This window comes from Chiloscyllium punctatum, chromosome 20 (assembly GCF_047496795.1).
Source record: "Chiloscyllium punctatum isolate Juve2018m chromosome 20, sChiPun1.3, whole genome shotgun sequence".
NCBI lineage: Eukaryota > Metazoa > Chordata > Chondrichthyes > Orectolobiformes > Hemiscylliidae > Chiloscyllium > Chiloscyllium punctatum.
The window spans coordinates 43,501,401-43,520,224 of NC_092758.1; the positions used below are offsets into that span (position 1 = coordinate 43,501,401).

The 18,824-nt window shown below is 39.0% G+C and overlaps 1 protein-coding gene across 1 annotated transcript in view; it reads right to left on the bottom strand.

Annotated features, from left to right (window-relative positions):
• Window positions 1-6,967: 6,967 nt before the first annotated feature.
• The window catches only part of LOC140492088 (electrogenic sodium bicarbonate cotransporter 1-like), a 115,411-nt gene continuing 103,554 nt past the window's right edge, over window positions 6,968-18,824 (bottom strand). The window contains exons 21-22 of the mRNA XM_072590813.1: window positions 17,700-17,764; window positions 6,968-8,873 (exon numbers count right to left, since the gene is read on the bottom strand). Coding sequence (XP_072446914.1) covers window positions 17,711-17,764 — 54 coding nt within the window. The 3' untranslated portion in view covers window positions 6,968-8,873; window positions 17,700-17,710. The remainder of the gene's footprint in view (window positions 8,874-17,699; window positions 17,765-18,824) is intronic.

Genomic DNA, 18,824 nt, shown 5'->3' on the forward strand with positions numbered 1-18,824 from the left:
ATAATGCCAAAATCATGTGTTAAGAAGTGGATGAAGTCGTGCAGAGAACAATTTTATGCAAATATGTTTGTGCTACACAATGTATCACTCAAAATTAAAGTTCTTCATAGAAATTATCTTATGCATTATTATTGCCTTTTTAAATAATCTGATTAGTATAACTGTATTGGGAAAAATTGAGTCACAAATTTATTGGCCATAACTTACATGCTCTTCCCACCTTGTTTTCACTTTAAAAATAATGAAGTAGTGGAACTAAATTAACAGCTATGTTTGAAGTTCAGGTTTACTGCTTGGTTTTTGCTCATTCTGGTTTTCAGGTGCACTTTGATCTAGGTCAAATCTCCTGCTGGAAACAGATAGGAGCCTCATTAATAAATGCAAATCGGAATCAAATGATGTATTTATGACCCATGATCTTATTTTCATCTCAGTCTGTTGCTATCATCAGTTCCTGCTCTCATCCGCAAACCTTGGATACTGCAATTCATGAAGTGGCCACTTTCAGCATTATTTGAAGGTATGCTCTGCTACTGTCAGATAAGACTTGTGAAAATCTTGTGAGACACTTTTATTTGGAATACATGATAATATTTTGCTATTTAGATGATTTTAAAGTAACTGTAGCTACTGTATAAAATTCTGAACTTGAAAGGGGCTTTTCCATCACACTCTTCTTCAGGAAGATCCTTCTCAGAATTCCACTTTAGGAAGAGTGGCATTTGAAGCTGGAGGAAAGAGCAAACATAAAGTGTTGTACTTGCAACTTTTTTTTTAACCATCCCAAAAGAGTTAGGAAGTTTAGAACCAAATACCCACAATTCTGTAAGAAGCAGTGCATTTGAAGGCTCTGAAAAGGGTGTCAAATAATTGTGTCACCTCCTTCAATAAGATGTCTCACAAATTTGATTGAGTTTTTTGAAGAAGTAACAAAGAGGATTGATGAGGGCAGAGCGATGGATGTGATCTATATTGACTTCAATAAGGTATTCGACAGGCTCATCATGGTTAGCAAGGTTAAATCACATGGAATACAGGGAGAACTCGCTATTTGGATTCAGAACTGGCTTGAAGGTAGAAGACAGAGGGTCGTGTTGGAGGGTTGTGTTTCAGACTGGAGGCCTGTGATCAGTGGTGTGCCACAAGGAACTGTGCTGCTTTTTGTTATTTATATAAATGATTTGGATGTGAACATAGGAGGAATAGTTAGTAAGTTTGCAGATGACACCAAAATTGGAGATGTAGTGGACAAAGAAGAAAGTTATCTCAGATTACAAAGGGATCTTAATCAAATGGGCCAATGGGCCCAAGGAGCAGCAGATGGAGTTTAATTTAGGTAAATTTGAAGTGCTGCATTTTGGAAAGGCAAATCAGGACAGGACTTATACACTTAACGGTAAGGTCCTGGGAAGTGATGCTGTACAAAGAGACCTTGGAGTGCAGGTTTATAGTTCCTTGAAAGTGGTGTCACAGATAGAGTAGAATTGTGAAGAAGGCATTTAGTACGCTTGCCTTTATTGGTCAGTACATTGAGTATGGTGAAGAGTTAGGAGGTCATGTTGCTGCTGCACAGGACACTGGTTAGGCCAGTTTTGGAATACTGCATGCAATTCTGGTTTCCCTCCTGTAGAAAGGATGTTGTAAAACTTGAAAGGGTTCAGAAAAGATTTACAAGGATGTTGCCAGTGTTGGAGGGTTTGAGCTATAGGGAGAGGCAGAATAGGCTGGGGCTGTTTTTCCTGGAGCATCAGAGGCCTTATAGAAGTTTATAAAATCATGAGCATGGATAGGGTAAACAGACAAGGTCTTTTCCCCAGGATAGCGAAGTCCAAAAGTAGAGGGCATAGGTCTATAGTGAGAGGGGAAACATTTAAAAGGGACCTATGGAGCAACCTTTTTATGTAGACAGTGGTGCATGTATGGAATGAGCTGCCAGAGGAAATGGTGGAGGCTGGCACATACTACAACATTGAAAAAGCATTTAAATGGGCATATGAATAGAAAGGATTTAGAGGGATAGAGGCCAAATGCTGGCAAATGGGACTAGATTTATTTAGGATATCAGTCAGCATGGAGGAGTTGGACCAAAGTGTCTGTTTCTGTACTGTATGTGTTTATGACTCTAACTGAACCAACTGCCACAGTAAGCCAACCAGGATTCCATAGAAGAGATCGATAGATCAGACAATCCTCTGTTAATTTTGTATTAAGCAGCTGACTAATGTCATGGTCGCTATAATAAACATTTTACCACTGTCCCCATGGACAACAGGAGTTATGCATAATCAAGATATCAACAGCATATAATGGAGGTCTGTGTCCAATTTTTTTTCGCAGCCATGATGACACTTTTATATTGCAGCAGTACTCCATTCCTTTCAATCTTTGCTTCTGCTAAGCAAGCAAGAGGCTAGATTCTTGGAGGTAAAGAATATTCACTGACTCCTGTCAGGAAGAGTCAGATTTGCTAAAATCCGAAAATCCCACCTTTGAGTCAAATAGATCTCTCAATGAGTGAATTAACACAGTCCCCAAGCCATGATCTGATTGCATGGAGGATGAAGTACACAAAATAAAACAAACCTGTCTTGACATCATGGCTTGACAATTCTACTTGTGTGCTCATGAAATTAAACTCTGCCCAAGACCAACATTGATATTCAGGTCAACCAACATTGCAACTATCTTTGGAATATGCAACTACGAAAAGAGTTTTAAAGGTTATAACTTTACTATTTACAAAAACGATACCACATTATTAACTACCAAGCCTGGACCTTAAGCATTGATTTACCTGCAGTAGATATCCATTTAGATTTCCAATAAAGTGCTCCCGAATGGCTGGCAGCATGAGAGGTAGAAGGCCCAGTCAGGTGCCCATGAGATATTTCCAGCTGCTATCCTTCAGAAGCTTCAGCCTGACAGTGCCCACTAGCCTCCATCAATTCATCTGGTGTCTGACCAATTTTGCCAATCTCACTTCTGGCACCGTGGAATCAGTCACCCAACTGAAGCTCTCACCCATTTGTTCTCCTAGCCTGTGCAAGATTGTTGAACCAAATAGCCAAAACTTGAAAATTGAAAACAAGGGATAAAAGCTCCACCTATCTTGCAGTAGGCATGTATATTACTCAAGCATTCATAGACAAATTTAAACCTTTCCTTTGACAAAATAAGGCTATTTACTATAACTAAAACACAAAGTGTTACAAAAAAAAAGAGAAAGTCAGCAGGTCTGGCAGCTTCTTCTCAGAAAGAATATTTTGAGTTCAATTACATTTTTGGAATTTTTGAATAAGGCTACCCTCTCTTTCTCAAGATGAAATTATACATAAAACATTTTAACAAGTAAATTAATTAGGTTCCATGTGTGTAATTCCAAGATTTTCTTTTTAAACAGAGGAAGAAATGCCTAAGTTTGCAGTGGTTGATGTTATTCAAGCAAAAATAACAGTCATTCAACAGTAAAAATGGTGCAAATTATAAAAATAAGATTAAGATCATCCGCATTCATCTGAAGATTTTGAATGAGTATATTAGGTTTGAATGATCAATTAATACATGAGATATCAGATTCGTCATTTGTGCTGCAACTATCCCAACTTTCAATTCAAATGAGAAGTCTTCCTGTTTCATCCGTTTTACACTGTCACCCAAAGCCATCTTGTGGCTTGCTTATTATCCATGCATTGCTAGTCATGGCTTAATGGTGTCACAATATTGAGCAAGGAGAAGAGGCAAACATGAAGAGCTATTTCAGCCATTATGGGGACAGTGCATTGTTGTCAAGAACCATTCTATAAATAACTAAACTAACTGATCCTACAATATCACAACTATCCCCCATTACGTATGTCAAGACCAACTGATGACTTTTTTTCTTCTGTAAGTTGATTCTAAATGATTAAGAATTGGAACCAATTTTGACTGAAAGGTTAAGTGTAAAAATGACCAGATATTAGGTGGTAAAGATAACTTATAAGGATTGTGGTATCTGCTTACAGGAGGGATTATTTATTGTGAGCCTTGAAAGAAAAATAGAATCTTACAAAAAATCTTTGACAAAAAAATTTAATATGATTCTGATCCTGCTACATTATTTCTGGTGCAACTCGAAATGGCAGTCACATTTTCAAGAAGAAGAATTACATGGAATACACAGAAGATCACAAAATAGACATAGGAAACATATTTCAATTATGAATCAATATTGCCATTGTTGTGTCACTATAACTTAGACACTGTATTGGAGCAACAATGAGAAGTGCTGTTGACATGATAACAAATGGAGTAGTGCATGTTCAGCTATGGCTAATGATTCATTTTATCATGAAGATAGTTTATGAAATTATGCAGCATTTCATATCATTGTTAGGTTGTTTTGAAGAATGAGTGTGAGAGACTGACATCAGACATGGAGAAAGTGAGGACTGCAGATACTGGAGATCAGAGCTGAAAATGTGTTGCTGGAAAAATGCAGGAGGTCAGGCAGCATCCAAGGAGCAGGAGAATCGACGTTTCTGAAGAAGGGCTCATGCCTGAAACATTGATTCTCCTGCTCCTTGGATGCTGCCTGACCTGCTACACTTTTCCAGCAACACATTTTCAGTGCTGACATCAGACATGCCAATTCTTGGTTGCATGGAAGACTGATTTAATTTAAATTGGTGATGACCAGATTTCCATCCCTTTTATCTAAAAAGAAATGGTTGTTATTGGTTAAACTTCTAAGTGGCTCAGTGGTTAGCATTGCTGCCTCACAGCACCAGGGACACGGGTTTGATTCCAGCCTCAGGCAACTGTCTGTGTGGAGTTTGCACATTCTCCCTGTGTCTGCGTAGGTTTCCTCCGGGTGTTCCGGTTTCCTCCCACAGTCAAAAGATGTGCAGGTTGGGTGAATTGGCCATGCTAAATTGCCCATAGTGCATTAGTCAGAGGGAAATAGGTCCGGGTGGGTTACTCTTCGGAGGGTCAATGTGGACTGGTTGGGCCAAAGGACCTGTTTCCACACTGTAGGGAAGCTAATCTAATCTAAATTCTCAGTCGGTCTTACAAATGGTATATGCAGGACTCTTAAACCTGCAGAAACTGTCATCAGTTGGATAATACTGTCCCTGTCAATGAGCTGAAAAACTGGTTGAACAACCCATATCCAAGGATGCAAAATTATTAACCTCTAATTCCAATCTGTTACCTTATACAGCGAAGCAACTTCCACAGGTTACTCTGTGTTGGTAAACCACCACCACCTTAAAGTTTTGCTACAGAGCCATTAACACAGGCAGAAAGAACATGGGAAGAGAACCAAATACTAAATCAATTTCTTTGTAAAGGGACAATGTTAAAAATCACAACACCAGGTTATAGTCCAACAGGGCTCCAAAAGCTAGTACTTCCAAATAAACAGAGTCTTAGAGATGTACAGCATCCATGCTGACCAGATATCCCAACCCAATCTAGTCCCACCTGCCAGCACCTGGCCCATATCCCTCCAAACCTTTCCTATTCATATTCCCATCCAAATGCCTTTTAAATGTTGCAATTGTACCAGCCTCCACCACTTCCTCTGGCAGCTCATTCCATACACGTACCATCCTCTGCATGAAAACGTTGCCCCTTAGGCCCCTTTTATATCTTTCCCCTCTCACCCTCTAGTTCTGGATCCCAATCCCAGGGAAAAGACTTTACCTATTTACCCTATCCATGCCCCTCATAATTTTGTAAACCTCTAAGGTCACCCCTCAGCCTCCGACGATCCAGGGAAAACAGCCTCAGCCTGTTCAGCCTCTCCCTATATCTCAAATCCTCCAACCCTGGCAACATCCTTGTAAATCTTTTCTGAACCTTTTCAAGTTTCACATCTTTCCGATAGGAAGGAGACCAGAATTGCAAGTAATATTCCAACAGTGGCCTAACCAATGTCCTGTACAGCTGCAACATGACCTCCCAACTATAACCTGGTATTGTGTGATTTGTAACATTTCCATCCTAGTCCAAAAGCAGCATCTCCACATGTTTGTAAAAAGAAACAGCAGCACAGTGTCTCAGCGGTAAGTGCTGCTGCCTCACAGTGCCAGAGACCTGTGTTCAATTTCAGCCTCGGGCACATTCTCCCCATGTCTGTGTGGATTTCCTCCGGGTGTTCTGGTTTCCTCCCACAGTCCAAAAGGTGTGCAAGTTAGATGTTTGGCCATGCTAAATTGCCCATAGTGTCCAGTGATGTGTGGGCTAGGTGGATTAGCCATGGGAAATACAAGGATGGGGTGGATCTGAGTAGGCTGCTCTTTGGAAGGTCGGTGTGGACTCAATGGGATTAATGGCCTGCTTCCACACTACAGGGATTCTATGAATTTATGAAAAGCTACCTAAAGGTGTATGCTTGAAGTAACTACTTGTATCACTCTGAGGTTGATCTAGGTGTTATTTGAATATAGATGCCACAGAATTGTTGCAAACCAGCTGCAATGAATTACACAAGGACAATACAAGACAGGTGAGTGTGGTAATCCATGATAGCAGATCTCTGGCGGGAATAGCTACAAGCAACGGCAGTATAAAATTGAGTTATGTGTTAATATTTAAATGCCAGATTTGATTCCAAAAACTTTATAATTTATTCTTAGGATAGGAACATCATCGGCTAGGATAGCAGTTGTTGCCTATCATTAATTGATCTTGAGAAGCTGATGGAGAGATTCTGTATTGAATTGTTGCAGTCCATGTGATACAGACACATCCATAGTGCTATTGAGTGCGCTCAAAAGGATTATGGAGACTTGCAACCATACGTTCTGTGGATGGTACACACTGTTGCTGCTGTGCATTTGTAGTGGAAGGAGTGAATGTTCGAGATGGTGAATGGTGAGTCAATCAAGTGGACGACTTTGTCTTAGATACTGCTAAGCTTCTTGAGTGTCATTAAGCACATCAGACGAAAGCATAATAACAAGTTAATAATAGCCTTTTTTATTAATTTGATTAAATCAACAATGTAAAAATCATGAAGAAAAGGGCATTCATTCTACATATGTCATCCACACACAAGTCCATACAAAGTCATGTTAACCAGCTTTCTCATGCCTTCCAACAGAAGCACTCAGTGACTGACAGTAACTGAAGGAGGTGAAAGTGGGTACTGCAGATACTGAAGATTAGAGTCAAGATTAGAGCAGTGCTGGAAAAGCACAGCAAGTCAGACAGCATCCAAGGAGCAGGAAGATTGACAGTTTTCTGTCATAAATGAATGATTCTGTTCACACAATTGCAACTCAATATGTTTAGGTTAATGAACCTGAAAATCTATGCATAAATGTAGATGTAAACAAACATGATTCATCAAAAACATGCCGAACAATTTTAAAAATAATTTCAGAGTGCTTTAAAGATGTATCAATAATATGGGAGTAGATTAGTTTAGGATATCTGGTCAGCATGGATGAGTCAGACCAAAGGGTCTGTTTCCGTGCTACGTATTTCTGTGACTCTATGGCTCTATATAGCTGATGAAACATTCAGACCAGTAAATCTATAAATGTACTTATCGATATATATATTGAATCCAATTCGAGGCATCTGATTTCCAAATACCCATGAGTAAAATACAAAAGGCTAAAATTACATTATGCATTCTACACAGCATGATACAACACAGAAGTAAGCCAAAGGATCCATATAATCCGTAAATTACATTTGCTGCATGCACCCCCTACCCACCCACTGTGCAAAGGTACTTTTTTCCCTAACTCCACTTCAATTATTTTATTGTTACCTTAAGTTTGTGCTCTTGCATAGCTATATTACTGAAAACAACATTTTTTTAAAAATCCTGAAGACCATTATCAGGTCACCCATAACGTCTGAGCTAACGGGGGTAATAATGTTAAATTCTCAACTATGTGTTCACACATGCAAATTCTCATCCCTGGCAACATCATAATAAATTTACAACGACAACAGCTATATTTATACAGCGCCTTTAATGTGATGAGATATCTCAAGAACTTCATGATACTATTATAAAACAAGACATAAAACCAAACTACGCTGGTAATATTAGTTCAGACAACCAACAGCTTGGTCAAAGACATTAAAGATTGTCTTAAAAGTTGTAAAGTGAGGTAGAGAATTGGCAAAGCTAGGGAGGAAATGGCAAAACTTAAGGCAACTAAAAGGCACAGCCACCATGAGTGAACCAATTGAAATCAAGGCTACACAGAGGTTAAAACAAAGAAGATTTCAAATAACTTGAAGATTATAATTGGAGGAGATTACAGAGGTAGGGAAGGCCAAGGCCACAGATTACTTTAAAAGCAAAGATAAGAACTGTAAAATCAAGACAATACTAAACAGGAGTCAATGTAGGTCAGCGAGCACTGGGTGATGGGTGAACAGGAGTTTGGTGCACATCAGGAAAGATGTCGGAAAGCTTTGGATGACTTAAATCATGAAAAAAAGTTCTCAGTAAGTCATGCTTCTTCTTGCTCATTAAAATCCTAGGGATTCTCTTGTATTGAAATGGCATCTAAATAATGATGCAAACCAAAATATTTCACTTCTGTAATATTTCATTGTCAGTAATTGAGTCCAACAAGAAGTTGAAATTATTTCAGTACGAGAATATACCGGACCACCTAAAGATGACACTAATTTAAAACATCAAAATTAACTATTGATTATGAATATGAACTTGTTCAAGTTTACTTTTCAATTCAAAAGAATAATGAAGGGTAATTTTGTTCTGTGCAGTGTAAAGAGAAGTTAGTTTTTATTTTCAGACCAGAATAATCCTGTTTTACTTCTTCCACAGTTTTCTTTCCAATATCAGCATTGAGTTTGCTTTTCACTGTAGCCTTTACTTTCCACAGAGTAAATACCTATTAAAATGAAAACAGACAAATGCTAAGCCATGGAAAATGTGATAAATTGTAAGCAGCATTTAATCTAACTTTACACAAACTTAACATATTAGCATTTTGTTGACATTTGTTTATATTTTATCACTTGTTAACTTTGAGAAATTTTGTTTTAGAGAGGGGGGAATAAAGCATATGTGTGTTATCCATTGAGATGTCCAATACAAACCATTTTGCCCTCCCGGAATCAGACCTAGAAGCTATACTGATAATATCAGAATCATTCACACAAGTATTGGTGATGATTCCCATAAAACAACTGAATTTTTATTAAAACTAATCTCTCTACTTCACTAATGTCCTCCAAGGAATGAAATCTGCCATCCTTGCCCAGACTATACTATTTGAGACACCAGACCCAAAATAAAGAAGCTAACTTTCAATCGTCTGCTAAAATAACTCAATTCACCGCTTAGTTCTACCCATCTGCTACAAGGAAGCATAACAAGGATAAATATCATGGATGGATTAGGCTCTTGTGGCACAGTGATAGTGTCCCGAAGCCTGGGCCAAGAGACCTGGGTTCAAGTCCCACCTGCTCTAGAGGTGTGAGATAGCAACTATGAAAATTTGATTAGAAAAATAGGCAAAGAACCATAGATGGATTTGTGCTCTTGTAGCACACTGGTACCATCCTTTCCTCTGAATTAAGAGACCCAAGTACAAGTCCCACCTGCTCCGGAGGTGTGAGATAACAGCCCTGAATAGGTTGACTAGAAAATAAAACTAGGCACTGGAGTGTTCTTGTGGTGCAGCAATAGTGTCCCTTCCTCTGAACCAGGAAGCGGGAGATCAAGTCCCAGCTGCTCCAGAGATATATAATAATGTTCCTGAACAGGGTGATCAGAAAATACCCAAAAGTACAACAGTGCACTGCCACTTTCCTAAAGCCTGTAGCCCCTTCCCACAGGGTGCTACAGCAGAACAGCCCCAAAACTTCAGGGAAGCTTACAAGATGGTCTTTCTCCCTATGCAATGGTGAACCATCCACCACTGGTAAAATGCCAGAGGTTGTTGGAAAAGGCTCTTAAGTGGTGCAATTGGTTTCTGGGGAGGACATCTGTCATCTACCTTTCCCACTATTGGTAAAATACTTTGGCTGCAAAAAGATAACAGCGCTCCATTCCCTACCTTTCTTTACTATTCCACCACAGAACATACCAGATGGCCTCCTCCTTCAAAGATCGTAATTACCCTTCCCACATTGTTAATGATGCCCTCCAGCACATCTCATCCACTTCCCGCACCTCCACCCTTGAACCCCACCCCTCCAATCGCAACAAAGACAGAAACCCCTAGTCCTCACCTTCCACCCCATCAACTTCTGGATACATCGCATTATCCTCCACTATTTTCACAATCTACAAACAGACCCAATCACCGGGGTATATTTCTCTCCCCACCCCTACATGAGTTCAGTAAAGACCATTCCTCTGCGACTCCCTTGTTAGGTCCATGCCCACCACCACCCCCACCCCCACCCCCACCCCCCACCAACCAACCCACCCTCCCCTCCTGGTACCTTCCCTTCCACTGCAAGAATTGCAAAACCTGCGCCCACACCTTCCCCCTTACTTCCATCCAAGGGCCCAATGAAGCATTCCACATCCATCAGAGTTTTACCTGCACTTCCACATGTTGTTTACTGTATCTGTTGCTCCCGATGTGTGGTCTCCTCTACACTGGGGAGACCAGACACATACTTACGAAATGCTTCAGAGAACGTCTCCAGGACGCAGCAAAAAAACAACCCCACCACCCCGTGGCTGAACACTTTTATCCCCCCCACTCCACCAAGGACATGCAGGTTCTGGGCCTCCTCCACTGCCAAACCCTTACCACCCAACGTCTGTAGGAAGAACTCATCTTCTACCTTGGGACCCTCCAACCATACAGGATAAACACCAGTTTCCTCATTTCCCCTCCTACCACCTTATCTCAGATCCAACCTTCCAACTCGGCAACGCCCTTTTGACCTGTCCATCTTCCTTCCCACCTCTTCGCTACACCCACCCACCCACCCCCGCAAAATATCACCTTCACCCTCAACTTCATCTACCGACCACATCCTCAGTTACCTCACCGCGCCCCCCCCCCCCAGCCCCACCCCCTCCCATTTATCTCTCAGCCCCCTTGGGTCACCCCCTCATTCCTGATGACGAGCTGATGCTCGAAATGTTGATTCTCCTGCTCCTCAGATGCTGCATGACTGGCTGTACTTTTCCAGCACCACACTTTTTGACTCTAATCTCCAGCATCTGCAGTTCTCACTTTCTCCCATTCACCTCCCACCATGTCCCTAAGAAGGCTGGAAAAATCTAGTTCATGGAATCAGGGCAACAGATGGACAAGAGCATACCAGCACTGTTTCCCCAGTCCACCTTCACTGAAAATGGTAACAGTGTTGGTTCAAAGCCATAGCAAAGACTATTGAGGTTATGAGGAACCAGGTGTGTTCCTAATCTGTATATCACTAAGGATAAATGCAGTGAGGTACAAACTTGACCAAAAATGTTCACATTCATGGGATTTCGAAGAAACGATAGAGGATCACATAACCAAAAAACTACTGGAAGGGTCCCAATAAAATCTTATATCTCAGAATAACTGAAATACTGAGGTAAATGATAATAAATTCTTAAGAGCTATGATGTGCTTGGTTTGAAATCCAACAGAAGACATGAATCAATTTTGGATATTTTGTAACACATAAAAAGAACTTCTGAGAAGATGTTAGGAGATAAAAAGGGAACTGAGTTTATACTCCAAGTCTTGACAAACTATACTATTAACTCTAGAAGTGCTTAATTTGTTTGATAATTTTTGTCAAATTTCTGGAGTGAAAAAATAGCTATATCTTTGCTCTAGGAATAGCGAGTCTACATGTGCAGAAGGAGTTTTGTTATAATAATGTCAGCTTGCATGGAACTGGGACCTGAGTCTAGAGTACCACAGATGTTGTCTCTCAGCATTGCTTGTATGTAGCCTTATAATTCCACCTGATGAAAAAGCTGCGTGAATCAGAATCCAGGGTGAAAAATGGCTTGACAGACCATAAGTTTTATTTTTGCTATTGTTTACTATTAATGTCAATCGCAGAATATCTTTGCAAGTGCCTGCTAATGTGCTTTTAACAAAAAAAGACCAAAGCTTATTATGCATGAAAGAAAAAAGCTATTTTACAATTTGGTAGCAATATTTGAAATGGTCTTATGACACGTAGTAGTATTAGAGATACAACTGTTTTATCCTCAACTATAACCTTACATATATGCAAACCTCAGTGAATGGTCATTCTGTTTCCAGTTTAAATTTCCTTGTTCCGCACATATCGACACAGACATCAAGTTTCTACACTTTTGCTATAAATTCTGTGTCTTACAATTGTGTACTTCACAACTACCTAATGAAGGAGCAGTGCTTCAAAAGCTAGTGCTTCCAATTAAACCTGCTGGACTATAACCTGGTGTTGTGTGATTTTTAACTTTGTTCAGTGGGCACAGTGGTATTTGGTTTCTTCCACAAATCTTGACATTTCACTTTGGTCAGTGTCTGTTCCAAATTACCTTAAACAAACTGCTAACATAGCTCATTTATTTCTTAATTTGGATTCTTAAAAATCCTCTTCCCCAGCCCTCTGATTTTGGAGATGTTCTATTGCTGACTTATAAAACTTCTTTTCAACCCAAACAGCATTAGAGAATACTAAGCTGACAGCATCTTTGTTGCCATAGACCTGTTCTCTTTGACAAAAGCATGCATACAGTCTAATCACCAACTTTCTGGATGGTTCTCTTTTTCCAAAAAGAAACTTGTTCCTGTATCTGTATCTGTCTATGGGGTGAATTTGCATTTGCAGAATTATATGTGCAGATATATTCTATTTTGTTCAAAAAGCACACCATCTGTAGACAGTCAATATTTTTTATAATCCATTTGACATTTTATAAATTCCTACTTTGGAAATAGAACCAGTCTGACTCAAGATTGGAATACAGACAGACTCTAACTTCACACCTTTAATGCATTGTCTGAGCTGAGATATCACCTTTTTTAATAAAGTCTTAAGTTATCTTGGGAATGTGACTTGAAATAAGTTCTGGGATTCACATATTAATGATTCGAAACCGGCAACCCATTCTAAAAGATAAAAGACCGAACAGCAATCTAGGTTTGTTCAATATATCGCATCAGTTGTATGACACTATGATCTTTTGTTATAAATTCTGTGTCCTATGATCCTACTGCACTAGCTACCTGACAAAGGAGCACAGCTCCGAAAGCTTATACTTCCAAATAAACCTGTTGGACTATAACCTGGCGTTGTGAGATTTTTAACTTTGTCCACCCCAGTCCGACACCAGTACCTCTACATCACTGTTTCGTTTTGTCATAGGACACCTTACTGCTAGGCAAGGATCCATTTTTTTCCTCTCTTGTACTCTTGCTTTCTAAAGTATTTTCCTCAAAGTAGTTTTTTTTAAAGACTCACATAAATGGATCTCATCTATTTTTCTGCAACCTTGCACAACCCACAGAACTAATCAAAAATGAAACTAAAAGCATATCTTCCTTCTCAAAGCATGTAACAAGGAAATAAAAATCAAACTTAAAGCTAGACATGGTTCTGTCCATTTTAGAACACAAATTTCCAAATAATAATACTATCCTGTGAAACCTTATCACAACGGTTATGTTAAATAAAGCCTGTTAATGTTCTCACAGAAGTGCAGATCTTACTATGATTTCTTCCAGGTAATAACTGGGTGTCAAATTTCCCTTTAAAATTAATCATCTCTACAGATATCAAGAGGACGAAGGTAACTAGATGCCATTGATTTTTTAAAAATCACCAAGAAATCCAGCAGGGAATTCATAAGAAATGTCTTTACTAAAGAAATGGTAAAAATGTTAACCTCACCACCACACGAATGGTTGAAGTAAATAATATGGATACTTTTAAGGAGGAATTAGACAAGCAAATGAGGGAAAAGCGGACAGACACAGTCACCGCGGTCAATCAAAAAACATGGCAGGATGCTCAAGCGAAGCATAGACAATAGTATGGACTTTTCTTGGCTGAATCGCCTGTTTCGGTGACATACATATTACATGCATGTGTTTTCCATCTTTTTTACTATCTTCTATTGTGGCTCTCACACAAGAATAACTGTCAAGCCTCTACTTGCTGCTGTTCTCTAATGTACTTGTATGAGTGCTGAAATATAATTTCAGGTGGACCTCTTCAGTTGTTCTGCTGTCAGACTCACATATTGCCTGAGCTCCATGCTTTGCCTGGGGGTCTCACGAATCTCTACATCTTGCTGACTGTGGAAGCTTTAAAACAAAAATCAGCTGACAGGGAGTCCAAGTTTAATTTCAAATGTACCAATGTTACAGTTCCTTCTACAGCCCCATGTCCCAGGTATATCTAAAAATGATTTGTTCTTGATTCTAATGACAACACTGGGAAATCGATTCTCACTCAAATTTACTTTCTCCATTTACTTTGATTGAACAAAAATATCTCCAATAGTTTCCATTTGAGTTGGAATGTTGCTTTCCTTATTCTTACCATATAAAATATTCAATTTATATAATACTCCCCGCAAAGCATAATTTATGTTAAAGGGATAAGCAATAGAGACAGCCATTGTAAATGAGTTAAGCAAGATCACAAAAGCTTGTCAAATGGAAACTTGAGTGGAAAAGAATGTATGTTATACAGAAATAAGTATATATTGGTACAAGTACAACTACAGCACAGCTACTTGGTCCTATGACCCTGCTAGTGGATTTCATGAGGCAACAATAATGTGTTTTTTACTCCAATGGAGTAACTTGTCTCTGATGATCTTTTCTTCATGATGAGAAATCTGATCTTTGCTCCAGACTGACTCTTAAATGATTTGACAAAGACCAGGAACTTGAATGGGGACTCAGTGTGATACAAATTAGAATTGCAACAGCATAACTGCTTGTGCAAAGAGCTGTAAATGATGAAAGGAGCCTGGTATGTTAATATATTTCTTAAGGAATTATTAATTACACTCATTTCTAATTATTTTGTTCAATTAATATTCTAAGTGCAGGAGTAGACCATATAGCTCCATGAGCCTGTTCCACAATTCCAATACATCATGGTTGATCCATTTGCTTGTCCTTGCTCCATATCACTTAATAGCTTCACCTAACAAAAATCTATCAATCTCTGTCTTGAAGATGTCTGCCAATCCAATCATGATCTTTTGTAAATGTGATTTCCAAATTTTCATTTCCTTTTCTATGAACAAATGTTCCCCGATTTTAGTCCTATTTTAATTTAAGAATGATTCCTCTTTGTTTGGGATCTTCCCAAATTGATTTTCTGCCTGCACTCTATTGAAACCAGTTATTGTGTAATTTTAACTGTTTCAATGAAGTAATTCCTGAACTTTCTCAATTGGCCCTGGGTAGTGTTGTAAAACAGAGACCTCGGGGTTCAGGTACATAATTCTTTGAAATTTGTGTCACAGGTTGGCAGGGTGGTTAAGAAGGTGCTTAGCATGCCTTCGCTGCTCAGACTTTTGAACATAGGAGTTGGGATGTCATGTAGAGGTTGTTACAGGACATTGGTGAGGCGTCTTCTGGAATGTGGTGTTCAGTTCTGGTTCCCCTGTTTTAGGAAGGATGTTATTAAATTGGAGAGGGATCAAGAAAGATTTACCAGAATATTTCCACGAATGGAGAGTTTGAGACATAAAAATAGACTGGAAAGGCTGGAAAATTTTTCACTGGAATGTAGGAGGTTGAGGGGTGACATTATTGAGGTTTATAAAATCATGAGGACATAGAGAAGATAAATGACAAGGGTCTTTTCCCTAGGGTGGTGGAGTTCAAAACTAGGGGGCAAAGTTTTAAAGTGAGGAGAAAGATTTAAAAAGGACATAAGAGGCAACGTTTTTACAGAGAGGGGTTCATGTATGAAATGAACTACTAGAGAAAGTGATGGATGCAGGTACAGTTATAATGTTCAAAAGACATTTGGATAAGTTCATGAACAGGAAACATTTGGAGGGATATGGATCAAATGCAAGCAGGTGTAACTAGTTTAGTTTGAGAACATGTTCGATGTGGACTGGTTGGATGAAAAAGTGTTTCTGTTTCTGTTATATGACACTATGACTTTAAATGTAAAGACAATGTCTTTTTATTTTTCTGTGTTTTTAATTGTGGACAAAAATAAGAAAGGAAGTGTATAAACACCAATGATTGCTGAATAATTTGAATGGAAGTAACCTGACATTCATTGTCAACACTGTTTATATAGCTGCTGTTTCCAACAGTGTTTGGAATGTAGTTTGCAAATGAACTGAAGCTGTAAGGTTATATAAAAATTGAGCTTTGGTTGCCAGCAAGTCGTTGATTGGTCTGTGGACAAATGATCAATTATCAATGATTCTATCTCCTAACAGCTATATGATTGGTTCTCAGGTATCTGAAGAGTTTGGGGGCTGTGAACAAGATCATAAAAAGCCTTCAGATGACCACCAGTTCAGACATTCCTACTCCTCCCTGTAATAAAAGCGATTTTAAGCCTGAAGAAAACCAATTTATCTTCCTTCCAACAGTTGTTGTAAGCCGTGACTTTTAACTAATAAATGTGAATCCACCCATTTGCCTCCTGTAAACAAATAAAAACATCCTCACAAGACAAGGAAGCAGTGTTTCAATCAGCACAAGAATCATCACAGCAGATGCTTGTGAGCAGAGACAACTGAGCTTTTTCCCCTTTGTCCATAATGTACCTGTGCACATCTGCATGTGCATGTTGTCTGTGTGTGTGTGTGTGTGTGTGTGTGTGTGTATGGCAGGAACATTGTTGGAGGAGATTAGCGTTTTAATTAGTAAAGTTATCTGCTAATAGTTAATTACCTGAAGCTCAAGTCAATTTACTTAAAATAAAGTTATTCTTGTTGCGCTCAAAAACCTGGTCCATACTTTTTGTACCCCTCGGTCTAAAAGCAAGTGAATGAGGGAATTTTGCATGCTTCTATGGAATCCTTCACTTTGGAGACAACTCCAAGAATAGTAGGGTTTGATTTCCAGCAAGTTCACCCAGTGAAGCATAAGACAAGGGAGCACAAATCAAGTTTATGCAATTCATTCTGACTGTTATGCTGTGGTTTGTCTAAGAATATCATACCTTTCCTGAGGCACATCATCCCAACCAAAACAAAATATTTAAATGGGGTCTGTGATTACAGAGTGAAAATGTACACTCCATTGTGGATTAGCAGTGTGAAGGTAAAAGATAATCAATCAAAGGAAGATCAATTGCTATTGCCACACATTGAATTCACATGGATTTCTGCAAAACAGAATCATAATCCTTTTCACATGCCTGATCCAGTTCCCGGTTTTGCCTTCTTGGAGCTTACACTCCTGCATTTCTCTCAGCCTTTGCACTGTTGTTATTGAAAGATTGTACAGAAATTTCATTGAAAGCAAGAAACTCAAGTTCTAAGAACGCATGGTGATACAAATGCAATTAGAAACTTCCATCACTACATATGAAAATGCAAATGAAGTAATTTATAAAAATAAATGGATAGATTTTTGAAACATAGTTAGATTTTTTTAATGACATGGCATACATCAGAATTTCAGTTCAAAACTTCATTTTCATTAAGAAATGTTTTTCAGTGATTCAATATGATTTACTTTACTGTGAGACAGTTTCATAGTCAAAAGGTTATGTGCACAAGGTATGCAGGTGGTGATGAACTGGTTTGGTTGCTTACTTACCATCTTTTCCTTCAATTCACAGAGATATTTATATCACAACCTTTTTGTAAGTATAGGTATTCAGACTAAAAAGGAAGAAAATAATTCACACTCAGTTCAACTTTAAACCACAATTTCATTTGTTTAGAAATGTTAATGTAATTCATACAGACTACTGATTCTTTTGTTGCAGTTTTGTGTTTCATGTATTCCTCTGCAGTTCTGACAGCATTGATTTATAACAAAACATAGATCTATGGCATTTTTGTGAATTTATAACCTTCACATGCAAGGTGAAGCCCACACATATCACATAATGATATGCAATCATTTTAATACCACCTATGGGCAATTTTCAGATGGGAGCAGAACAATATCTTTCTTTATTTTCATTCATGGGATGTGGGCCTCACTGGCCAGATCCAACTTTATGTTCCATCACTGTTTATCCTCATGACAGTGATTGTGAGCTGCATTCTTGAACAACTGCACGGGGTAAATACATTCAAAATGCTGTCAGGGATTTCCAAGATTTTGATTCTGCAACAGTGAAGGAAGGGCAATACAGTTTCAAATAAGTTGGGCCTGTGGTTTAGGGGGAACTGGTGGGTGATTGTGTTCTCAGGCATCTACTGCCATTCTCCTTAAAGATGATAAAGGTCATATGTTTGGAAGGTGGTGTCAAAGGAGCCTTGGTGAGTTGGTGAAGAACTCCCTTAAGTGCCAGGGGCTTGGATGGGGGGAGTTTCGTAGGTGTGTCCAAGCTGGCTTCTCCAAATAATGTGTAAATAATCCAACTAGGGAAGGGACCATACTTGACCTGGTAATGGGGAATGTGCCTTGCCAGATGGTTGAAGTTTCAGTGGAGGATCGTTTTGGGAACAGTGATCATAATTCTGTAAGTTTTAAGTTACTTATGGATAAGGACAAGAATAGTTCTCAGATGAAAGCACTAAATTTGGGGAAGGCTAGCTAGTACAATATTTGGCAAGAACTGGGGAAAGTAGTTTGAGGGGCGGGTGTTTGAGGGTAAATCCACATCTGGCATGTTGGAAGTTTTTAAAGGAGAAACTAGACAATTATGAGGGATTTCAATGAGAAGGATAGTCGACTGAGATGGGCAGCTGGATGGAGAGAAAAAAGAGC